The sequence below is a fragment of the Pinus tabuliformis genome, chromosome 6 (genome assembly GCF_031772625.1).
Source record: "Pinus tabuliformis cultivar Carrire ecotype Pingquan chromosome 6, CPIR1, whole genome shotgun sequence".
NCBI classification, from domain to species: domain Eukaryota; kingdom Viridiplantae; phylum Streptophyta; class Pinopsida; order Pinales; family Pinaceae; genus Pinus; species Pinus tabuliformis.
In genome coordinates, this window is record NC_142292.1 from 1,510,684,231 (window position 1) to 1,510,707,502 (window position 23,272).

At 39.5% G+C, this 23,272-nt stretch overlaps 1 protein-coding gene across 4 annotated transcripts in view; it reads left to right on the forward strand.

Moving 5' to 3' along the window:
* The window catches only part of LOC149264395 (S-adenosyl-L-methionine-dependent methyltransferases superfamily protein), a 287,352-nt gene that overhangs the window by 37,697 nt on the left and 226,383 nt on the right, over nt 1–23,272 (forward strand). For all 4 annotated transcript variants that reach the window (XM_089428071.1, XM_089428059.1, XM_089428055.1 and 1 more), the window contains exon 2: nt 12,642–12,756. In XM_089428071.1, the coding sequence (XP_089284197.1) occupies nt 12,642–12,756 (115 nt within the window). The remainder of the gene's footprint in view (nt 1–12,641; nt 12,757–23,272) is intronic.

Consider the following 23,272-nt stretch of genomic DNA (forward strand, 5'->3'; position numbering starts at 1 on the left):
TGTTGAAGACTAAAGAAGAATTGGTCAAAGGGTTTCCCCGCATTAGGGTTTGTCCCTGGCTAGCCGCCACATCTGGTGTCTCTTGTCTTGGCTTGTTTTCTGTCGATCTATTAGTGTTCTATTTGCACTTTATGTTTATGTGATTGCTAAAGAATGGCTAATAATAAGAATTAAAGTAAACTGCTATAAGCATAGAACATACCATAATTTAACACTTACTGATCAATGCCAAACCCTAGACCGTTGACAAGAATATCCTCCAAGCACAAGTCAAATCCTTCCTCCTTCTTGCACTTTGTTTTCCGGCACTTCGTCCTTCTTCTTCTGGCACTTCGTTCCCTGACACTTTGTCCTCCTTCTTCCTTTTTTGACTGGAGATAGACCTTCTTTATGTGAGCTCTAGAGGAGATACTTGGATTTTATACTTAATGAGATCCTTTACCTATGGAGACACCTTCCTTTTCTTGACTAATTGAGTTTCTTCTTGATGTGTAGTTGTAGGCTCAATGTGACAACACAACAACTCTAGTTTCTCACATGTGTGGGAGGTTTCCTTGAATATTTGACTCCTATCTTCGCTTGGGAGAGCCTCTTCTTCGCTCTAGTGGGAGGCCTTATAGGCCTAATTTACAAGCCCAAACAATGAGAGATATGGGACTGATATGCTACTGCTATTATGACTGCAGAGAGGCCTCTTTTTCTCACGCGTGTGGCTGTGTTTGACCCTTAGAACAACCCCTTAAACTTCAGTCTTGTCTTCTCCTTCTTTGCTGCACTAGAGGCTCCTTATACTTGAATTCTTTCACTCTTTTCTTGACTTCTCTTGCTCGCTGATTTCAGAGGGGAGTTCCCTTGTTGTTGAGGAGTGGAAAACCTCTACATATAGAGGATTGTCCCTCCCTTAGGCCGACTTGAGTTTTCTTCATCGTTTTTGCTCCTTTTGGTGATGTCATTGCATGGAGAGGACTTGTCTTTGCTTGGAGGGATATTCTTTGACTCTTACACAAACATATACATGGTGTAACATGCCCTTAAGGGTCTTCAACATTTTCTTTTGACTCTTTGACTCACCTATAGCCCTTTGACATGTGCTAGACCTATTTCAATGAGCAAGAAACTCATTGATAAATATAAAAAAAATGATATTTCTTTTCTTGAATAAATACAAATATCAAAAGTACATTTATGAAGACCGAACCTAGTTACACTTTCTTCAACAGGCCGGGGCACCTCATGTACCATGATTGCTCCCTTCTACACTTATAAACCCAAGTGTGAGCTTCCCTCTTATTAGCTACCCTTGTGCCCCATCATGTGACCTAGGGCTGCCCCTTCTCATTCCGTACCTCATTCACCTATCTAGCACATGCCACCACCTTTTGACGGATGTACCATGACTATATTATCCCCTTTAGAAGCAGAAATCACCTAATAGGGTACTTGGTTAACCCCATTGGGAGTTTAGGAGACATTGGCACATCCCAAAGCCCATTATGAAAGGGCAGACTATTATGAAGTCCCCACCTGTGGTCCATGAATAGGTAAGCTCATTTGCTCAATTTCTCTAATGGCTTGTTGAATTGGAAGCCTAGGGGACACATTGGATCTTATGTAGGATTGCAAACAGTTTCCATTTGGGGTTTGGTCTCCCTATACGGGGTCCTAATCCTCTAGAGTGCTACATTGGCACATATAGGGTGAGCGTTGAGAGCCATGGGCCTCCACCACTGCAGATATACTCTACTGCATTAATGTTGTTGGGATTTTCGCTATATAAGTCTGAAATTTACTGCATTTCAATTCGAAATTGTGGAAATTTTGATCTTTTGAAGCGTTGCATCATTATATTTTTTGAACAAGTCTTGATAAGTCATCAAACATTGTACATCAAAGTATAAAGTCCTTGGGTAGCTACTCTCATGCCCTAATTGCCATGCGAAGTTGCATAGAGGCCTCCTTGATTGGGTTATTCTTCTCCAAATCATAAATTCACCTTGACTCCATCTATCCCAAAGGCAAGGCACTAATCCATCCACAGGTGGTCACCTAAACACTTATTTTCTATTGCCTCCTCTTTCTCTTTCTAGGCCTAGCCCTCATAGGTCACCTAGGGCATCAAATAAATCTCATCGTAGCCATCAAAACACCTCGATTTTTGGTCCATAACTGCGCTAGGGTTTCTCCTATATGCCCTCCAAATTTGAAGCAATTTCGACGTTAGGATCTGGAGATATAGCAAGCCCTAGCTCAAGGACCATTTCTTGCCCTAGGTTTCCCTTGGCTAGTGTCCTCATTTGGATCATTGTATTCAATCCTCAAAAGAAAATTTGTTCTTTGATCTTCTTCTCTTCCATAATTAGGTCAAGCCCCTCCTTGGTTGATCAACTCCATACCCCTGACCTAATTTTGGGTCCACTTGGTCCTTTTGGGTTCTGCAACTTTATACCTCTAATTTCACAAAGATCACATAAAGGCCAATTCTCCATAAGTATTTGCTGGTCTGGGAACCATCTTAACAAGATATATTGCCAAACCCTAGCCTCGAGAATCCTCTTAGCCCTTCCTAGAGAGCCCATCACCTTGCTTTCGAAGCAAGCAAGCTACCTAATTGAGCCTCTCTTGTGAAGAGGCCTTAGGAATCACTCCTTATCCTCTTATTTATCCATTCATCTAGTGATTCCCTTCATATCGGGTCTCCTTCCATCGGTGAAAGTCCGTAAAGAGCAGGGATCCTTAACTGAGGTGACAGTGGGCTATCGCTCCATTGTTGCCCCTTGACCTAGTATATGCTCTATAGGATCCCCTCCTAGGACCCCTGTTAGTTTTAGCGGTAACATTTTGGCACCATTGCCAGAGACACGAGACGTGTGTCTTGCTCCCCATACGACATTATTAACATATCAATTTGGCGACTCCATTGGAAAAACAAAGTCCTAGTTCTTCATTAAGCTTCAAAGTTAATGTTTGTAGGGTGAAGCAAGCATTTATCAAGGCATTTCATTCACCCTGGCGACTCCATTTTAATCCTAATATGAAAAATATGAAAAATGGACTTCTATCAAAAGCATGGTATCCCTCCATCTCCCTATGATCACCTTTATCCTAATGAAGTTATAGAGCTTCTAGAAATAAAGGGATGGATTAGGGGTTGGATGCCTAGGTTCAAAGGGAGCCCTGATCAAAGATACCCATGTCCACATTGATAACTTCTTCTGTGTACTGGCCCCATTAAAGATTGAGAATGATGATGCAATCATGAGGTTATTAGCTTTATCACTTGAAGGTCAAGTTAAATATTGGTATGCTAGCCTCCCTCTTGGAAGTATCACTGGTTATGATTGTTTTGAAAATATCTTTTTAAGAAGATGGGGTGGCATCCCAAGTGATGAATGTACTCTTCATGACCCAAAATGACAAGAAGAACCCTTTGTGCATCATCAAGATGAGCTAGGTAACGGGACAAGTAGTCTTGGAAAGGATATTGGTGAAAAAGTCAATGAGGATTATGCCTTTAAGGGTGAGGATACGAGTGTCCCTCTAATTCCTCGAGAGAATCCTCTTCTCATTACATATGACAAAGCCCCAGAGAAAGAGTCTCACTTGTCTGGCAACCAAAATAACCAAGCAAGTGAAAAAGTTCTGGAAGGTCCTGATTTGGGAATTGATACGAATGAAGGCCCCCTTGAAGTCCATAAAGATGAACACCATGAACAAGGGGCTTTCATTCAAGAAAGAGGGTTTGAAGATATGAGTATTGTACCTTCTTGTGAAGATGACATTTCTCATTTCTTGTGCATTAATAAGGGAAAATGGGATGTGGGAAACTATCATTTTGACAATGAACCTATTTATGACACTGATGCGGAAAATGAGGTAGAAATTGATTCTTCTTTTCTCTTGGACATTACTCATAACGATATCCCTACTCGCACCATTGAAAGGGAGGGTCATTGTTTTCCCACACATGAAGAAAGTTTATTGGAAATGGCATGCCCCATTTATGACACTGATGATGATACTAACAAAGGCCTTGCTTTCCCACACATTCTTCAGGATTCCAATAGCATAACCACATTATCCACAAGCCCTTGCCTCGCCCATTATCACATTGTCACCATCATTGATGATCCCCCTTCCCCTCCTAGGTATGATATTGAGAAAGAACCATACATTAAATGTATCCCTCCTTCCCCCTCATACCCTTGAGATTGTGGATACTTATTATTCCATCGAGCAACCAATTTGTTGCCCTTTCCATGTCTCGAGTCCCCTTTTTCTTCCCACCTCAACCCTATGGCGTCTGTGAGGCATATCATTACGAAATAGGGTTATGATAGGGAATTCTTGAGTGTGATAATTCATTTCCATCATGTGCTGAAAGGCAAAGTTCTGCACTTCTAGATTGACTTACTTTCATAGGACTTCCGTTTACATCAAATGGATATCATATTTTCCCGCCCCCCATCTGCATCATCCTCCATGCGCTTGTGTCCACGTTTGCTTTGAAATTTGCTACATGACTAATCATATAGGCAGGCACATTTATATTGATATGATGATAGGATGGCTGCACTAGCTTTATGATTACACTTAGAATTAGCCCTGTATTATATGCATGTTAGGATAGGATGAATCATATATTGATTTTCTCATCAGAACTGACATCATATGATATTTCATACTAGATTAGCTGCATTTAGATTAAAATTGCATTTGAAATTTTATTTATTAGTTATTTTTTTTAGTGGCCTAATATAAGCATATGCGATCATGAGACGCTGTGAAAGCAGGTTGCCCCGTGTGTTTGATTTGTGATATGTGAAGGTAACAGGTTTGCAAAACCAAGAGATTGCTAGTGTTCTCATGACCTCCCGTTTGAGTAGCTTTGCGCACCTTTCTGAGAGCTCATGTCCTAGTTGGAGTTAGATGTTACCCACCCCCTGTGGGTAGTATGCATAGGAGAAAAATTTTCTCCTAGATGGTCCTTAGCTGACAGTCAGCAACGCCTTCTAACCACCAGATAGCTCGATGTGCCGTTATCTCTGCCACCTGAGCCAACCATGTGGTCCCTCACCCATCTGTTATGATCGTATGTTTGAAGGTGGGCCTCCCAACCCCAAAGGTATGGATGGCTTTTCATTGGTATAGTTGAGTAATTTTCCTTACTTGGCATGGGCACTTTTGGGCATGGATTTGTGGGGGAATTCGGCGGAAAGAGTGAGTTGGGTCTGTACTCTTGTCTCTGCTATCTGATTTCATGGTTAGCCATGTATCCTAGTCCCGTGGGATCTCCTTTACTGGCCATTAGCTTTAGGGTCAACACTACATGGGAAATCCCGATTTTGGTTGCATGGTCATGCTTCTCGACACCATATACATCACTCCCTTCCACTCACTTTAACCCCATTCATCTCTTCTCCGATCCGGGTCCACATAGTGTTAGCCTCCCCCTCCCCTTGTCCACACCTTGGGTTGGGCCTGGAATGATGCCCCGGAGTTTGATCCAACTAAAAAGAAAAGAAAAAGCATAATTTGGCCACTCTCAACAGGAAATGTACCACAAAATGTAAAAGAGGGCCAACACATACAAATTTAGCACGTGGCCAAAAGCCAAACATGAGGTCTGCCCCTTATCCATGGCCATCACCCTAGTTCCTATGGGCCCTAGATGAGCCCCTTCCATGATTGTCCCAACCTCGAGTGGGCAGTGAAATGCCCAACCTCAAAAAGGGATACCTACTGGTTCATCCTACACATCATGCTCTAATCCCCTAGAGCCCCGAGTAGTTATGAAGAAAAATCAATCAAAGGAAAAACGCATATGAATAAGGGTGGAAAAACAAAGGTCGGGGTAACTCATATACCACGATTTGCTCCCTCCTACACTCATATACCCAGGTGTGGGATTCCCCTTATTATTGTTGATTTGGAGTAGCATCGGATGTGCTCTAGCCATGAAAATTGGTGGAGAGGCTAAAGCACATGAGATCTCCAATACCCAGAAATGGTTTGGGCAGATTCTAAATAGTTTGGGAGATATTAAAATAATTAATATTTTTAATGGAGTCCCTAAGTCTAAACTTCGGGAAAATAAAATATTAATGTGAATTAATATAAAACTGTGTTAGAAGGGCCCAAAAGTCATGGATGAAGCTAAAGTTAATCTTAGCTGTTTATTAGGGACTTAATCTCGGTTGTTGAATTGTCAATGAGAAAAGTATAAGAGGAGGCTTGAGGGTCACTTGGAGAACACACTAAGTTGATCAAGATTTCGATTTTCTGGGGCAGGGTTTGCTGAGGAAGTCAAGACTCGAAAGAGTGATCGGAGTTGCAGTTGAGGGGCAGTGAATACAAAAGCAAAGAGGCATAGAGGGTACCGGGAAAATCAGCGCAGAAGCCGGGAGAGAGGGACGCAAGGCCGGCTAGGGCCCACGTAGAGGCAGCCAGGAGTTGTGTAGTGCCTCAGAGAGCCAGCGTGGGTGATGTAGAGGCTCTAGAGGCTGACGCAGTGCCTCCAGAGGTGGACACAGGGGTTGTTGGGCTGACGCTGGGCTAGGAAGAGCTGACACAGTCCCTAGAGGCTGACGCTGGGGTTTTCATGGGGCAGATTAGAGCTGGGAGCTGTCGGAGTGTTTATCTGGGGTTTCAACTGGAATATCTGCTTCCAAGTAGAGAGGTACTACTGTCGAGATTATTCTCTATTGGGTGAGCCGGTTTTGGCACCCAAATTGTATTCTGAAACTGCTTAATAATTAAAACCCTCAGATAGTTGCATCGGTTTTCCCGCATTGGGTTTTTCTGGGGACATTGGTCCAAAAACAACTGTGTCACTTGTGTGCTTGTTTTGTTTCCTTCAGTTGATGATCTGTAATGTGTTGAGCATGTACTTGTATTTATTTTCAGTATTTACATGGTAAATAACTTTCAATTAATTAGAACAAGTAGGCAAAAATAAATCAGAAAAGTACATGAAGGGTTTCTAACAATTAGACTTAGAAATTCCAGCAATTATAGTTACCCTTGTACCATGGCATGTGACTTGGAGCATTCCCTTGATCCCCACTCCGTTCCATCACTATATCATTTGCCACCTGATGGATGTACCATGGACATGTCACTCCCTTTAAAGGTTGAAACCATCTCAGAGGGTCCCTGATTAACCCCTTATTGAGCTTGGAGACACTTGTACATGCCAAAGCCCACTATGGAAGGGCATGCCACCATGAAGTGCCCTATTGGTTCCATGACTTGTAAGCTCTTTTATTTGATTATTTTGATGATTTGTTGTATTGGAAGGCAAGGGGACACATTGGATCTTATGTAGGATTGTAGGTGGGTCTCCATTTGGGGCTTGGTCTCCCTATATGGGGTCTAAGCCTTTTAGAGGGCCACATTAACACTTGTAGGGTGAGCATTGAGAGCCATGGGCCTCCACCATAGCAGAGAGTACCTTATGGATCCCTAACACCACTTAGTGATTGCTCATGTTCCACCTTTTGGATGAGGATGATGCACCTGGTTCACCATGCCCAACCGACTCCACGCTTACACCATACACTTGGCAGATGTTCCAGGGTCTAGATGAGGATGTGTCTCACTGTAGGAAACAAAGGGAGGGATTATGTTATCATCCTAGCCCTTACGAATGGTTTACGGGCAATATCAATCCACTTGGAGATCCATGAGGATGTCCTTGTTCCCCCACACCCACTTGGGAGCACCACATGTGACTTACTTGGAAAACAAGGGGCCAACCCTTTGTCCACTATTTTTGGAGTCCATTCTCTCACCATGACACACTTTGGACTTCATCTGGCCTTCTCAATGGCCCAACGATTCATTATATTGATCATTTTGCCCTCTCGAGAGGCTTACTTTTATGTTATTGAGCTATCTTGGTGGGCTTGTCACCAAGGGATGTTATTATTGCACATTATTTTATTATTTGGGGCTTAATTAGGCCAATTAGGAAAATCAAACTCATTAGAGATGGTATAAATTGATGAGAGGTGATTCATTTCTCTCATCATCACTTGGATTTGGGTTTAGTAGCTACTTGAAGAATTTCGCATTTCCTTTTGGAGGACGAGTTTGGTTTCATGGATGAATTTTGATGTTTGGATATTATTCTCTTGGTCTTGGAGCTTCATTCTTGTCATGATTTGATGATTGGATATACTCATTGTACATGTAAGTGATCTTTTTTTTAATGTTTATTCTTATCATATCACATGAATGTTGTTGGGATTTTCGATATATAGGTTTGAAATTGACTGTTTTTCTATGCGAAATTGTGGAAATTTTGATCTTTTGAAGCATTGCATCATTGCATGTGTCAAGTATGAGGGGTGAATGTTTCTAAAGGTTGTTTTTGTTGAAAAAGCCTTGATAAGTCATCAAACATTGTACATCAAAGTATAAAGTCCTTGGGGTAGCTGCTCTCATGCCCTAATTGCCATGCGAAGTTGCTTAGAGGCATCCTTGATTGGGTTAATCTTCTCCAAATCATAAATTCACCTTGACTCCATCTCTCCCAGAGGCAAGGCACTAATCCATCCACTGGTGGTCACGTAAACACTTATTTTCTCTTGCCTCCTCTTTCTCTTTCTAGGCCTAACCCTCATAGGTCACCTAGGGCATCAAATAAATTTCATTGTAGTCATCAAAACACCTTGATTTTTGGTCCATAACTGTGCTAGGGTTTCCTCTAGAGGCCCTCCAAATTTGAAGCAATTTTGACAATGGGATCCTGAGATATAGCAAGCCCTAGCTCAAGGACCATTTCTTTCCCTAGGTTTCCCTTGGCTAGTGTCCTCATTTGGATCATTGTATTCAATCCTCAAAAGAAAATTTGTCCTTTGATCCTCTTCTCTTCCATAATTAGGTCAAACCCCTCCTTGGTGGATCAACTCCATACCCTTGACCTAATTTTGGGTCCACTTGGTCCTTTGTGGTCCCGCAACTTTATAACTCTAATTTCACAAAGATCACATAAAGGCCAATTCTCCACAAGGATTTTCTGGTTTGGGAACCATCTTGACAAGATATATTCCCAAATCCTAGCCTCGAGAATCCTCTTAGCCTTTTCTAGAGAGCCCATCACTTTGATTTTGAAGCAAGCAAGCTATCTAATTGAGCCTCTCTTGTGAATAGGCCTTGAGAATCACTCCTTATCCTCTTATTTATCTATTCATCTTGTGATTCCCTTTATACCAGGTCTCCTTCCATTGGTGAAAGTCCGTAAAGAGGAAGGAGCCTTAACTGAGGTGACAGTGGGCTATCTCTCCATTTTTGCCCCTTGACTTAGTAGTTACTCTATAGGATCCCCTCTTAGGACCCCTGCTAGTTTGAACGGTAACATTATACTCGCTTGCTAATTGATTCCCAACACCCTAGGCCTATTACATGGCTTTATTGATCATGCTAGTGACATTTATACAATATCGCCGTAGTGTTGCAAGATCTGAGGACTGAAGAAGAAAAAAGAGAGAGAAAGGGCTAAGAAGCCCAGATGAAATCTGGAACTCTGTAAGTGCATAAATGCTCTGACATATCCTCGGGCATGGAGTCTTAAAAAATTTTCAGGTGCAACTTTAGTGGTTAACATGCAGATTTTTATGTTAAGCCAACAAGCCATCAACAGAAGCTTCCATTACTAGGAATTGGTTTTGGAGTAACTTGGTTGGAGTTAGCTCAACAGAAGCTTCCTGTAGCCCTTTTGGCAGGAGTTGGGCTTAAAGAGTGGGGACTTAAGCCAAGGTGACACTGAGTCTCTGTCCTATGTGTGCTGGCCATAGAGGGTTCTACAAGATCTTTAACAACTTGCTAAGAACGATAACAAGACCGTCAATTTGGGTGATGATACTGCGATTGATCCCTTGTCATGACATAGAAAAATAGGGCCAACATGTTTGCCTTATCCCCTAACTCCATACAATCTACATTTTTCCTGTACATGTTCACTGTGGCACTAATATGGATGACAAAAATTAGCTTGATCACAACTAAAAGTCTCACTGCACCTCTGCCAAAAGAAAGCAATCTTTAACAACCAGATAGTGTATGAAATTTCCTTACGATGTTGTTCAACTATCCATAAGTCTCCCAGGATTGTCTCCTTCTAGCTGAGAGGTCCCCGTCCGACTAGAAGAGTTACAAACTTTGAAGAGACCAATTCCCATATAATTTAAGCAACTTTACAACTCCAAAAAGCATCTTTGACTTTGCTTCCTTTTGGCAAATAGTGCTGTTACTTTCATAGCATAAAAACATGTCCTAGTTTCATTAAGAAGAATTATAGGTGAGAAATTCCTATATTCCGTCCTTTTTATTTACACATCTTGCTAAATCATTTTGTTGTGAGTTGATTGATTTCTCATGAAATGGCTCCAATTTTATTCCCAAAGAAAATGCATATGTGGCAACAAACATTTTATTTTTCCTACAAACCACAACCTCCAGGAAATTTATGAGGCTTATTATGCAGAGAAATCACATCGTTCCTCTTGGAGCAAACCTTCCAGTTTGATGGCTAATCTTTGATATTGAGTTTATCAAAAGCTTTTATTCTCTCTTGCCCCTCTTCCAATTCTTGTCTTTTTCTAACCATATCTGTGAAAATCATCAACTTTACCATATTTGTGCATGGAAGTGTGAAAATTGGTTTTGCACCTCTTGACTGAGCATTATAATCAGTAGATATAACATGTCCCATAATCATTAAGAGAGTTGTTTCTCCCTTCTAAGCAGTGTTGCACATATTGCGATAATATCAGAATTATTACATTATTATCGCCAATGTTTATTGTGATAAATTGTGTGAATTGAAATTATCGCATTAAATTCAATTTATCACAATAATTTAGGTAATTATCGTGATAATTTCGAAATTATCGCCCTGCTCTGTCAATTTCAGCTTATTAACAATTTTTTTTTCTTTTGTCCCTATTTTTTTAAAAGTGAGTTAGGGGATTGAGCTCTAAGGATACTCTGACTATTTCCATTTAGCAAACAAGGGGAAATCTATTGTTTTCATTTCCCATGATTCATCTCATGAGATACATAACCTAGTAATTAATGGTAATATTAAATTCTTAAGTATTAATGACATTTTCCTTTATCTTTCATTTTCATCCTTTTACTTAAATTTTTAACATTACCATTAATTGACTCGGGATGTTTGAGAGTGGTTTTGACCTCATTGGATTTCATATGGAAAAAATATAATTTTAGATCCCACTCAAAATCCAGTAGACTTAATAGTTTTTATGATTTCAGAATTGGCGGGATTGCAATGTTTCTATTACATTTTGTGATATATGAGGGTATGGAACTAACATTTAATCAACATCACCAAGCCCTCTATGTACCTCGATGTTGGTGGCATTGACTGTTGAGCTCCTCCTTCATCACTGTAGTAGTAATGTACACTTAACTCAATTCTTCATGACCCTAGTAAAAATGTACATTTCACTCAAGCAAAATCATTGATTAGGATGTTAAGAGTTTTCTATCCTATTTTAATGCTCAAAGGGTGATCTTGATGAGGAGAATCCCAATATAGGAAATGGTTTTGATGCCATGTAGCTATTTGTTGTAGCATGATTTTCTTTGGATTTCAGAGACCATTTGGAGCCTCTCTAATGATCTTTGTTTATTCAAAGATGGCATGCACTCGATGATATTTTGGTTATATGCACCCTTGCTATATACATGATAAATTTTGCACATTTATGTATAATAATTTAGATTCATATAGATGCACATGAATTATATGTTTTTTTTCAAAATTTGAATATTTTATGTATTTTTTTGTTCGACCAATCTTTTGGTCAAGTTGAGGGTGTTGTGACCATTTCCATTAAGCAAACAAAGGGAAATTGGTTGTTTTTATTGCCATGAGTCATCTCATGAGATACATTTATTTTTATTTTGATATGATTTTGTATCATTCTATTAGATCTTATGACTCACTACAAATATTGTATTTCAATATCGAAGTCCAATGTATCACTTGTCATATTATACATCTTATGTATCGATTTTATTTTCATATTTATGTAGTAATGTGTTTGTTTAATGTTGATGTTGTTTTAGAAGTTAAAACATTTTGAAAAAAAATGTATATTTTTGTATTTTTTAAAGTTTCCCGATAATTTCCCCAATATTGCCGATAATTTAAATTTTGGACCCCCGGCGATAAATTGCTGATAACGATAAATGTAACATTGCTTCTAAGTTTCTAACACCTTATGACTTGGAAAATTCAAGTAGGTAAGTTTATTCCTAAATATGAGAGCTGAGATGTCTTTTGAGTAACCTTTTCCCATCATTGATTTGAACTTAGAAGATCTTAAGCTGGCCTATTATGCAACAATATAAGATGCATCTTAGGTGGCAACTGGCAAGTTCTGCTAAATCATTATCAATTTACTTTGAAATAGTTTTCATTTGATTGTATTCTGTTTATATATGAATAATTCATATTTTGGTTGATGACGCATATTGTTTTTTCCATGGACACATGGGACTAGAATTTTAACTTTGTTTGGAGTATTTATTGGTTCCATCTATGACTTGCATTTTAATTGCTGCTTTAGATGTATATGGAATAGCCATTTCTTTTGATTTTATTTTCTCAGGTGTTCAGGTTGTACTCGTGAATGGAGCCTCGACCAACCTGTCATACTCAAGGAAGTGAAGAATTTTTTTGATGATCATGGCATCTCTGACTTTACATTCACTAGTGGAAATTTGGTAAAATTTGTGCCATTTTTCTGCTGTTATAGTTATAAACTTTCCTAATTCTGGAGTGAAACGTAGGAAATATAGCATTTACTTTGTATTATATGTTGCAAGGAATAATTAAAGTGGGAAGGGGTAGACAATCATTGCTGAAATTTTCTTCTTTCCTTGATCCTTCATGAACATGAAATGTTATGTTAGTGTCACTAATAACAAGATTATGTATAGCAGCATATGTAATTAATTAGCATGTAATTTGTTTTTTTGTAGGAAAGTTATAAGATTGCATTGCCAACTTCCTTCCATTCAGTTGGTGTACCAAAAATGTGGGTCTTCTTACCCCTCATATTGCATGAGGTTCCACTCGTGATCTTAATCGTGCTCCAATTGCATAGGACAGATATTTCTTGGTGACATTGATAGATACAAGGGCTATCTTAAGGATACACACACTTTCCCAGGCATTACACTTACGGTATCACTAACCACTACCTTAGCGATGGGTGTATGATGTCTAGAAGAATGTGGGGCGTGTGGAGTTATTTGTTTATGCCCCTTTGAGTCTAGCATGATTCCATGGTCCCTTTTTCCATACTGTACTAGCTGGTGGGACAAGATTGATGGGTTGAGGTAGCACATATTCCTTGGACATGCTTTGTTTAGCATATTGGTTTTATGTTGGCATGAGTGTGGCACATTCACATGGTTTATGTCACTCAATTGTGGAGTGTCCAGTATATTGACCATATTGTATTGTTCTAACATTTTTTTTTGATGTATTTGGTGTGGTTTCATGTTATTGGAGTGGTTTCCTAGTGTGAGTTCCCAAGGAGATGTTGGTATATTTCATGTTTATTACACATTGTTATGACACATGTTATATCCCTATGTGGAGTGCTCACCTTGTGCCCACATGTGGGGGATTATTGCAACATTTAATGGTGGTTTGATTTTTGTTGACTTGATTCTAGGTTCATATGTGTCGAGCCCTAGTTTATGGGGTTACCTATTACACTCAAAGATGGTCATTATAGAGTTTGTGGTTTTATCAGGTAGAGCACTCACCCTTTGTGGCACACATGTTGAGGCACATGGCATTTTTATGGATATTTTTCCTAGTTGATAGAGTCCTCCCTGTTACCGCTCAAACTAGCAGGGGTCCTAGGAGGGGATCCTATAGAGCAACGACTAGGTTAAGGGGCAAGATGGAGTGATAGCCCACTGTCACCTCAACTAAAGCTCCCTACTCTTTACGGGATTTCAACGATGGGAGGAGACCCGGTATGAGATGAATCACAAGAATAGATGGGTCAATGATCAGACATGGGGTGATTCCTAAAGCCTATTCACAAGAGAAGCTCAAATAGATAGCTCACTTGCTTGAAAAGCAAGGTGTTAGTCTCTCTGGGAAGGGCTAAGAGGACACTTGAGCCTAGGTTTGGAGGGTATTCCTTGACAAGGGGCTTCCTGGGCTTAAGGATCCTTGTGAAGAAATGGATTCTATGTAATCCTTGTGGAATTTGAGTTGTAGAGTTGTGGGACCACAAAGAACCCAAGTGGACCCAAACTAGGTCAAGGGTATGGAGTTGATAAATCAAGGAGGGGCTTGACCTAATTAGGGAAGAGAAGAGGATCAAAGGACTATTTTTCTTTTGAGATATGAATGCAATGATCCTAGTGAGGACACTATCCCAAATCAACCTAGGGAGAGAGATGGTCTTATAACTAGGGCTTGCTATATCTTGAGATTCCACCGTTGGATTGTGCTCAAACTTGGAGGACCCCTTGAGAAGACCCTAATGCAATTGTGGACCAATTTTCAAGATGTTTGGATGGCTACAAATGATTTCCCTTGATGCCCTAGGTGACCCTCTAGGGTTAGACCCAGAATTGGGAAGGGTGAAGAAAAAAAGATAAATTTGAACACCAATAGGATGCGAGGATCAGTGCCTTGCTTAGAGGGCTTAATGGAGTCAAGATACACTTAGATCGAGAAATTTCGTGAGTGAAGGAGCCCTAATTAACCTTCGCTAGCCTATTCAATGACAACAACTAGGCAATTAGAGATTTATACTTCAAATTTGCCAAAGAGATGAAGTTTCGAGGTCTTTCAACCTAAGAGGTGCCTCTAGGAACATTCACCCAATCCCTCAAAGAGCAACACATGCATTAAATCACTTATTCAAGGTCCCAAAAGAATTTCACATTACATTAACCCATACAAGAATAATGATAACAATATACATGCATTTGACAATTAAGATGACAAGAATAACTTTAAAAATTCACTTACATGAGAGAGAGAGAGTATCTCTGTTAGGGAAATTGTATTGCTACAAATTCACCAACCTTTAATATCAATCCGGGGCTTGTAAGCTTCGAGGCACAAGCACAGGTAATGCAGGATCAAAGCATCTAACCTAAACTAACATCATGAAGTACAAAATGAAGTACGAAATACCCAATTCCTATATCTAATGATCTCATCCAGAAAAGCTGAAGTGAAGAAACTTATTTTACTGTAATCAAATCTATCTCATTCAAAACTCAAATCACTATTCTATTTTTAACTATGACTTATTTAACTCAAGAACTTATTTAGAAATAAAACAGATAGTATCACTACTGATATTTTCAAACCAAACTAACAGTAACCTGATAAGCTAATTCCCAGGATACTATATATCAAAGGAAACTCAATGATAACTCAAATTGATTCTTCTATGCTATCTAGTTCACACATTCAATTTCGAAAGACTTCAGAAGAAACTAAATGACAACTCAAATCAATTCTTCTATATTGATTTTTGTAGCATCGGAAGTGCTCTAGCCTTAAAACTTTGTAGAGAGGCTAAGGCACATGCATTCTCCAAAACCCAGAAATCATTTATGGAAATTCCACCTAGAGATGATTTAATTAAAATAATCAACTTTTTTAAATGGTTCCCTAAGTGTAAACTTAGGAAATCTGGTTAATTAAAGGGTATTAATTAAATAAGGTGTAAATCTTCTAGAAGAAGACGAGGATCAACTCCAAGTTAATCTTAGCTATCGATTATGTTTTAATCTTGGTTGTTGGAGCTCCAACGAGAGATTATAAGGAGTTCGATGTGGTTGGAGAAATTGATTTGAGCAGTTCGATTTTGCTAGAGAATCGATTTCCTGAGTAGCAGCTGTGAGTTGCCGGAAGTGATTCAGTAAGGTCGAAGCAATGAGAGAGGGGCAGGGACAGTGCACTGGAGGAAGTTTTCCAGATCCAGGGAGTGCAAGGCAGAGAGGGCAGAGAGCAGTTTAGTGAGGCAGCGCAGTTCCATGCAGAGTCAGTGCAGAGCTTCAGAAGGAGTTCGAATTCCAACTGGGAGAGACGAGGTTTAGTGCCAGAAGTCGGGGCGTGAGACCGGAGGGCTAGGAGGTCGAATTTTCAAACAACAGGAGGTCAGTAGAGGGATTGATGCGAAGCCCAGCCGGTGTGATGCATATCTGCGTAGGGTTGACATAGACGCTGCGTAGAGGCAGCGTGGGGCTAGTCAGCAAACCCCTGATCAGAGTTGGATCTCTCGGATCAGTGTGAGATTCTTCTCACTAACTCTTTGCCAGTATTTCTCTGTATCAGATAGCCAGTTTGGGCATCTAATGATTTGTACTCAGATTACTACTGCATAATAAATAAAACCGTCAGCTGCTGCACCGGTTTTCCCACATTGGGTTTTTTGGGGACATTGTCCAAAAACAACTGTGTTGATGTGTGTGTTTATTTCTCTCCAGTGCAGTATTTAGTTTCCGTAGTATTTTATTTTGTGTAGGCTACAGTGTATGTATTTCGGTATTTGCCGTAGAAAACTGCAAGTAACTTGTTCAAGTAATTTAACAAGTAGGTGAAATATTGTCAGTTTACTGCAATAGGAATCGGGTAACCGATTTTTCATATTCTATGCTACCCGATTCAACACACTCAAATTCAAAAGACTTCAAAAGACAAAGCTTGCTTTCTAATTCAAAACTATTCTAAATAAACTCAGGTAATTTATTCTAAGTAAAGAGCTTCCTATGAAAAAGAGCAATAACCTATGATCTATTCAAATAACGATTACACTACAGTTCAAATGAATCTCATAACTATGTTATAAACACCACACAACTCCTAAGATATTAACACATGACCTACATTAATGAATAACATTCTACCTCTACTGTTTCTGGATATTCCATGCAAAGCACAATGCTACAAGAACTTTGTGTTATTGATAAACATACATGATCTTAAATAATAAGCACAAAATTTGATTCGAATCAAAAGATTAAGTTCAAAACACAGTCATCACTCTTCTTTCGAAATTTGTTTGAAATTGGAAAGTGTCCTTCTACGTATTCTTGACTGTGGAAATGTGATTATGAAATCATTCATGCACAGGAAATATTAATCAACGCTGTTCCTCTATTCAAAAAGGCTCAAAGACAATGCATTCACTATTCCCTTCCAGATTCAAGAAAAATAGAGCAACTTAAGTACAGAATGGAAGACAATAAATCTGAGATCTATTCAGCAAACAACTTTGAAACGAAATGTAAATCTACGAATTTTAGTAAAACACGCTTCCTACAATCTACAATGGTCATAGGACTCGGTTCCAGGTTGTGGTGGGCCCTTGCCACTTCCCGGAGCAAGTCTGAAACTAATTCAGTACCTTAAAAATCATAAGACATAGCACTTACAGGAAAATAAATGCCGAGACTAGAATTATATTAAAGTTCAATGAAACATCAGTTTAGACATCAATAAGAAGTATGCCACAATCTCCAGTGTTATCTGAGTGTATATCTTCTTACAAAAAACTATGCATATGGTACCCTTTTGCTCCTTACAAAACAACGACCTTTGAAAGTGTTCAATTGATGGAGAATAGTTACAACAAATTAACTAAGTAAAGAGTAGATCGGATTCAAGTAAAGTAAAGGAACAAATTAAAGCCAAGGAGAACAGATCGATTGAAAATATTTCTAGAAGGTGCAACTAACTGTCCCAATCGTGGTCCTCCGCGTGGTTGATCGTCGAAACCGTCAGGCCCAGGTTTTCTGTACTTAATGCGAATTCTTTCAAGCCCAGGGATTCTGTGCTTAATACTCCCCCGACCATAACTTCTTCGTGATGATGAATTTCGCCAAACGATTTCTGGGTTACTTGAATGAGGGTATTCTGAACAAAACCCACATCTCAGAAGCATGATATTCTTCCTCATTTGATCACAAATTTTAGACTTTCACCTTCATGAATTCTGCATTCTGTACTACATTCTGTACTTAGTTTTGTAGCATTTTGCTTTATGAAGAATTTCGGCAATGGATCCCTGTGGTAAATGAACTTGGTAAAACCATCATTAGAAAATCATGGCAAAATCATCTCTAATCATATAAAATTCAAGAAAACTAATGATAATCAACTACAATGTGTAAGATGTGCATTTAGCAGCAAGTTGTGGAATTATGGCATGACATGAATTAAAAATATAGGAATTTAGGTTATGAATAGTGGTATTGTACAGTGGAAAAAATGGGCATATTTGAGGCCCAACATCCCCCCATGCCTATGGATTTGCATGTCCTCATGCAAACAAATCCCTTGCTCATTAATAGATTCTTGACATTATTTTGTAGATGCTGGTTCTTGTGGGACAACATTGCTTAAATATTTGGAGGTGCTGGTTCTTGTGGAGCAAAACTACTTGAATTTTTGGAGGTGCAGGTTCTTATTGAGCAACACTCTTCACATTTAACATATCATACTAATTTACTGAGCAATACAAATTGAGGACAAGAAAGGAATGGATGAGGAAAAGACGATGGATGAAATGAGGTGGTGATGGAGATGGTAAGTATGTGAATAGATGCTTTCATACTTTGTCATCGCAAGGCCAATGTTATAGCTGGTTTCGTTTATCATTTCATGGCAGTAATGACTTCATCCTCCAAATAAAATGCTTGTTATCATGGGAGGAGAGGACACTATAAAGATTGCCTTTATTAATATATCATAAGGATTTGCTTTTAACATGGTCTTGTAATCAGAGTATAAGTCTTTTTATTATGAGTGGTGAATGGAAGGCAAACAAAAGGATAATGATTTATGAAAGATGAAATGCATGGAATGAGAAGTGGTGAATCATTAAGTTTCCTAAACCTTCTAATGAATTAGAGAATCTTAAGCCAAATTTACCTCAAGTTTTACCTTTGTTGTTGATGTGCTTGGTGTTGTAGGATAAAGTGAATCATGGAATGGCAGGAGCTGATTTGACTGTTGATCTGATCTGCTAAAGAAGGTTGAAGGATGAACTCAAGGGCTGAAGGATGAACTGAAGGTTCCCTTTTCCCCTATGCTTGAGGAGTTTTATGTCCCCAAACAACTGAGGAAAGGTGACTACTGCTGCAAATGAATGGCCAGGCTGCTATATGGCAACCTTTACTGAAATAAATATAGTGCTGCAAATGAAAATGGAAATGTTGATACAAAGATCCAAGATGCTGCGAATTTGTGTTGAGATCACAAAACCATATAGTCTTCAACCACTATACACCCATGTGCAATCTTGCATATGTGAATAAATGGTGTCGATGTTGAACATAAGCAAGAATCATTGGATTACCGACCATTGAGGAGGTCATTAACCAATGCGAGATATCCCACCTTTGATGTCAATGGGAATCAAGGCACTAGGTACATTCTACTAGGCATGAATGGATTTGTTGAAGTCAAATGGATTGCAAAATTCATCTACCAAGAAACATTGATGTATTTCCTTAGTAGATGATGAGGATACCTACCATTAAGGCATGCAGGCTCCCAGGTACCTTATCTAATCCTAACCTTGATCCCAGGTAATGTGCTGATGTCGATGGGACAAAGCTTTTTGGCAGGTGGGCCTTAAGGGATCCCACATCAACTAACTTGAGTATAAACACAATGACTTGAAAGATACATGATTTGAAGAACTCATACATATTTGCAAACTTTTGGGAACTTTGCCCTCCAGTTACTGTTGATTTCTAGTAGCATCGGATGTGTTCTAAGTCTCAAATTTTGCAAGGAGGCTTAGACACATGCATTATCCAATACCCATAAATTGTTTTGGGAAATTCCACCCAAAGACAGTTTTATTAAAATAATTAATTATCTTTAATGGGACCCTAAGTCTAAACTTAGGAAATTAAAATAATTAATGGGTATTAATCTAAACTGTGGGTGAAACTTCTAGAAGAAGGCGGAGATCAAGTCAATATGATCCTAGCCATTGATTAGGATCTAATTTGGGCCATTGATTGATCAACGAGAGGATTATAAGAGGAGGCTTGATGGGCACTTGGAGAACACACAAGAGGTAGATACTTAGTTACTCAAGTAAGATCGATTTTCTCATTGGTCGAAGTTAGGCAAGAGAAAATCGAATCAGAGGGAGAGTTGCAGGTGAGAAAGGAAGAGATGGCATCAACATCCTTCGGGAGTGCAAGGCAAGAAGACGTAGAGCAGGGAGAGACAATGCAAAAGAAGGTTGACGCAGAAAGAGGTAGCGCAAAGGTAGGTTGACGCTGGGACTGCGTGGGCAGTTTGACGCTGGGCCAATGTGAGAAAATTGACGCAGAAGGATGTCGAAGGACTCAGAGGGAAGAGGAATACTTCTCTTGGATCAGAGTTTTGTTAGGAAGTGTCTGTAAATTTTCTCACTTCTGTTTTGCTGGTTGTAACTTGTACATGAGATTTTGTTGAAGAATAATAAAGAAACCCTCATCTGCTGCACCGATTTTCCCACATTGGGGTTTTTCGAGGACGATTGTCCAAAAATAACTGTCATTGTGATTGTATTTGTGCCAGTGTTTTCCTTTGCATTTACTTTCTACAATATTTTAATTGTGAAGGCTGCATTAGAATTTATTTCGATATTTGTCGTAAGAACCCTATGAATTACTTACTTCTGAGATAATAAGTAGAAGAAATAGTATTAATCACTGCAGTTGGATTTCTATTTAGAGATTTCCACATGGTATCGGAGCTAAGGTAAAGCAGAAGAAAAGAGCCAGAAGACCTAGAAGACCCAGCGTTGAAGGAAGAAAGGAATTCGAAATTCCTGCAGGGGTAGTAATTCGAATCTCCAAGGGGTTTGCGCAGTTCAAGCTAGGGCAAAAGGAACAACGCAACAAATGATTCAACGAAAAGGGGTTTTCTCAGGTGGGATGCAGTTTTTCCTACAACATTTGCTAGGGCAGGATAGCGTCAGAAATCGGTTGAATATAGCACAAGATGGAACCTCAAAATATCTCAGAGTTGTCTACCAGATTAGTGTTGATTTGAGGTAGCATCAGATGTGCTCTAGCCACGAAAATTGGTGGAGAGGCTAAAGCACATGAGATCTCCAATACCCAGAAATGGTTTGGGCAAATTCTAAACAGTTTGGGAGATATTAAAATAATTAATATCTTTAATAAAGTCCCTAAGTCTAAACTTGGGAAAATAAAATATTAATGTGAATTAATATAAAACTGTGTTAGAAGGGTCCAAAAGTCATGGATCGAGCCAGATCTAATCTTAGTCGTTGATTAGGGACTTAATCTCGGTCGTTGATCTGTCAACAAGAAAAGTATAAGAGGAGGCTTGAGGGTCACTTGGAGAACACACTGAGGGAGACCAGTCAGTTCAATTTTTGGAGCGGGGTTAGCTGAGAAATTGAACCAGTGGTTTGGTGAGCAGTCAGGAGGCAGCGAGTACGGAACAGAGAGACGGGATCAACCACTGGAGATCAACGCTGAGGCAGGAGAGGCAAACGCAGGGCATTTTAGGCAGACGCAGGGCATTTCAAGCAGACGCAAAGGCAACAAGAGATTGCGCAGTCACTCGTTGGGCCTGCGTGGGTGACGCAGAGAGGCCCAAGCTTGACGCAGTCAAGCAGGGGCTGACGCAGAGTGTTTGAGAGCCACACAGAGGTCGCCGGGCTGACACTGGGACTAGGAGAAGTGCTGGAGAATTTTTCTCTTTATGGGTAAGCCAGTTTGGCACCCTGTTCTACTGAAAAATTGCTGAATAATAAAATCCTCCCTTGCTGCACCGGTTTTCCCACATTGGGTTTTTCTGGGGACTGTTGTCCAAAATATTTGTGTCAATGTGTTGATTCGTGTGCATATGTTTGTTTCTGTATTACGATGTGATATCTGCAACAATATTTATATTAATGTTTATTGAAGTAATTTCATAAATAACTTATTGAGGAATAAGTAGGAAAAGTAAATCAGTTGCTACAGTGATAGAATTTTCACAATTAGAAGAAGAATTTGCATGCCTAGCAAATTCAACGTCAACAGATGTTTGGTACATTGATAGCGGGGCTTCAACTCATATGGCTGGAGTATGAGAACATTTCTCGAGCTATGAAGAAGAACAAATGGACTTCCAGATTACTATGGGAAATAGAACGAAATGTACTCCAGTAGGGAGAGGCACCATAGCATTTCAGACAGAAGCAGGGACCAGCGTCCGAGCCACCAATGTTCTGCACGTGCCAAGATTAGGAATGAACTTGATTTTAGTGTCCTAATTACAGGAAAAGGGATACGATGTATACTTAATAGGAAAGAAAATATATGTCAAGCATCCAAGCTGGAAGAAGAAGAGACAAATTGGGATTCGAAGCAACAAATTGTATAAGTTGCAGCTTGAGTCACCAATGGCATTGATAAGGAACAACTATAATGGTGAAAAGGAATTAAATGAATTATGGCACAGGCGAATGGGACACTTACACCATGGAGCACTGAGAATGCTTAGAGAGATTGTTACAGGAGTACCGACCCTTAGTAGTGAGCATGATGACTTATGCCAAGGAGGCATGCTAGGGAAGTACGCTAAAGCAGATTTTTCTAGAAGTAACAATAGAGCAGAATGTGTATTGGGATTGATACACTCAGATATCTATGGTCCAATGTCCACAAGAGCTATTAGTGGTGGCGAATACTTCGTCACTTTTATTGATGATCACTCTAGAAAAACTTGGATCTATTTCTTAAAGACCAAGGATGAGGTCTTTGATCGATTTAGAGAGTTTAAGGCTCTCGTTGAAAATATGAAAGGGAAAAAGATAAAGGTATTACGTTCAGATAATGGTGGAGAATATACAGACAGAGATTTCACAGATTTCTGCGCAAAGGAGGGCATCAAAAGGGAGTGGACAATTCCATATAATCTGGAGCAGAATGGAGTACCGGAGCGGAAAAATAGAACTATTGTTGGGGCAGCCAAAGCTATGTTGTATGATTAGGATATACCTAAGTATTTATGGGCAGAAGCTTGCAACACAATGATGTATATCCAGAATAGAACTCCTCATAGAGCATTGGGGAAGAAAACGCCCGAAGGAGTCTTCACAAGGAAGAAGTCGGAAGTCAGTCATCTCAGGATATTTAGAAGCATGGCATATTGTCACATTCTAGACGAGAAGCACAGTAAATTGGATTAGATTGCAGAAAATGGGTATCTCGTAGGATATAGCGA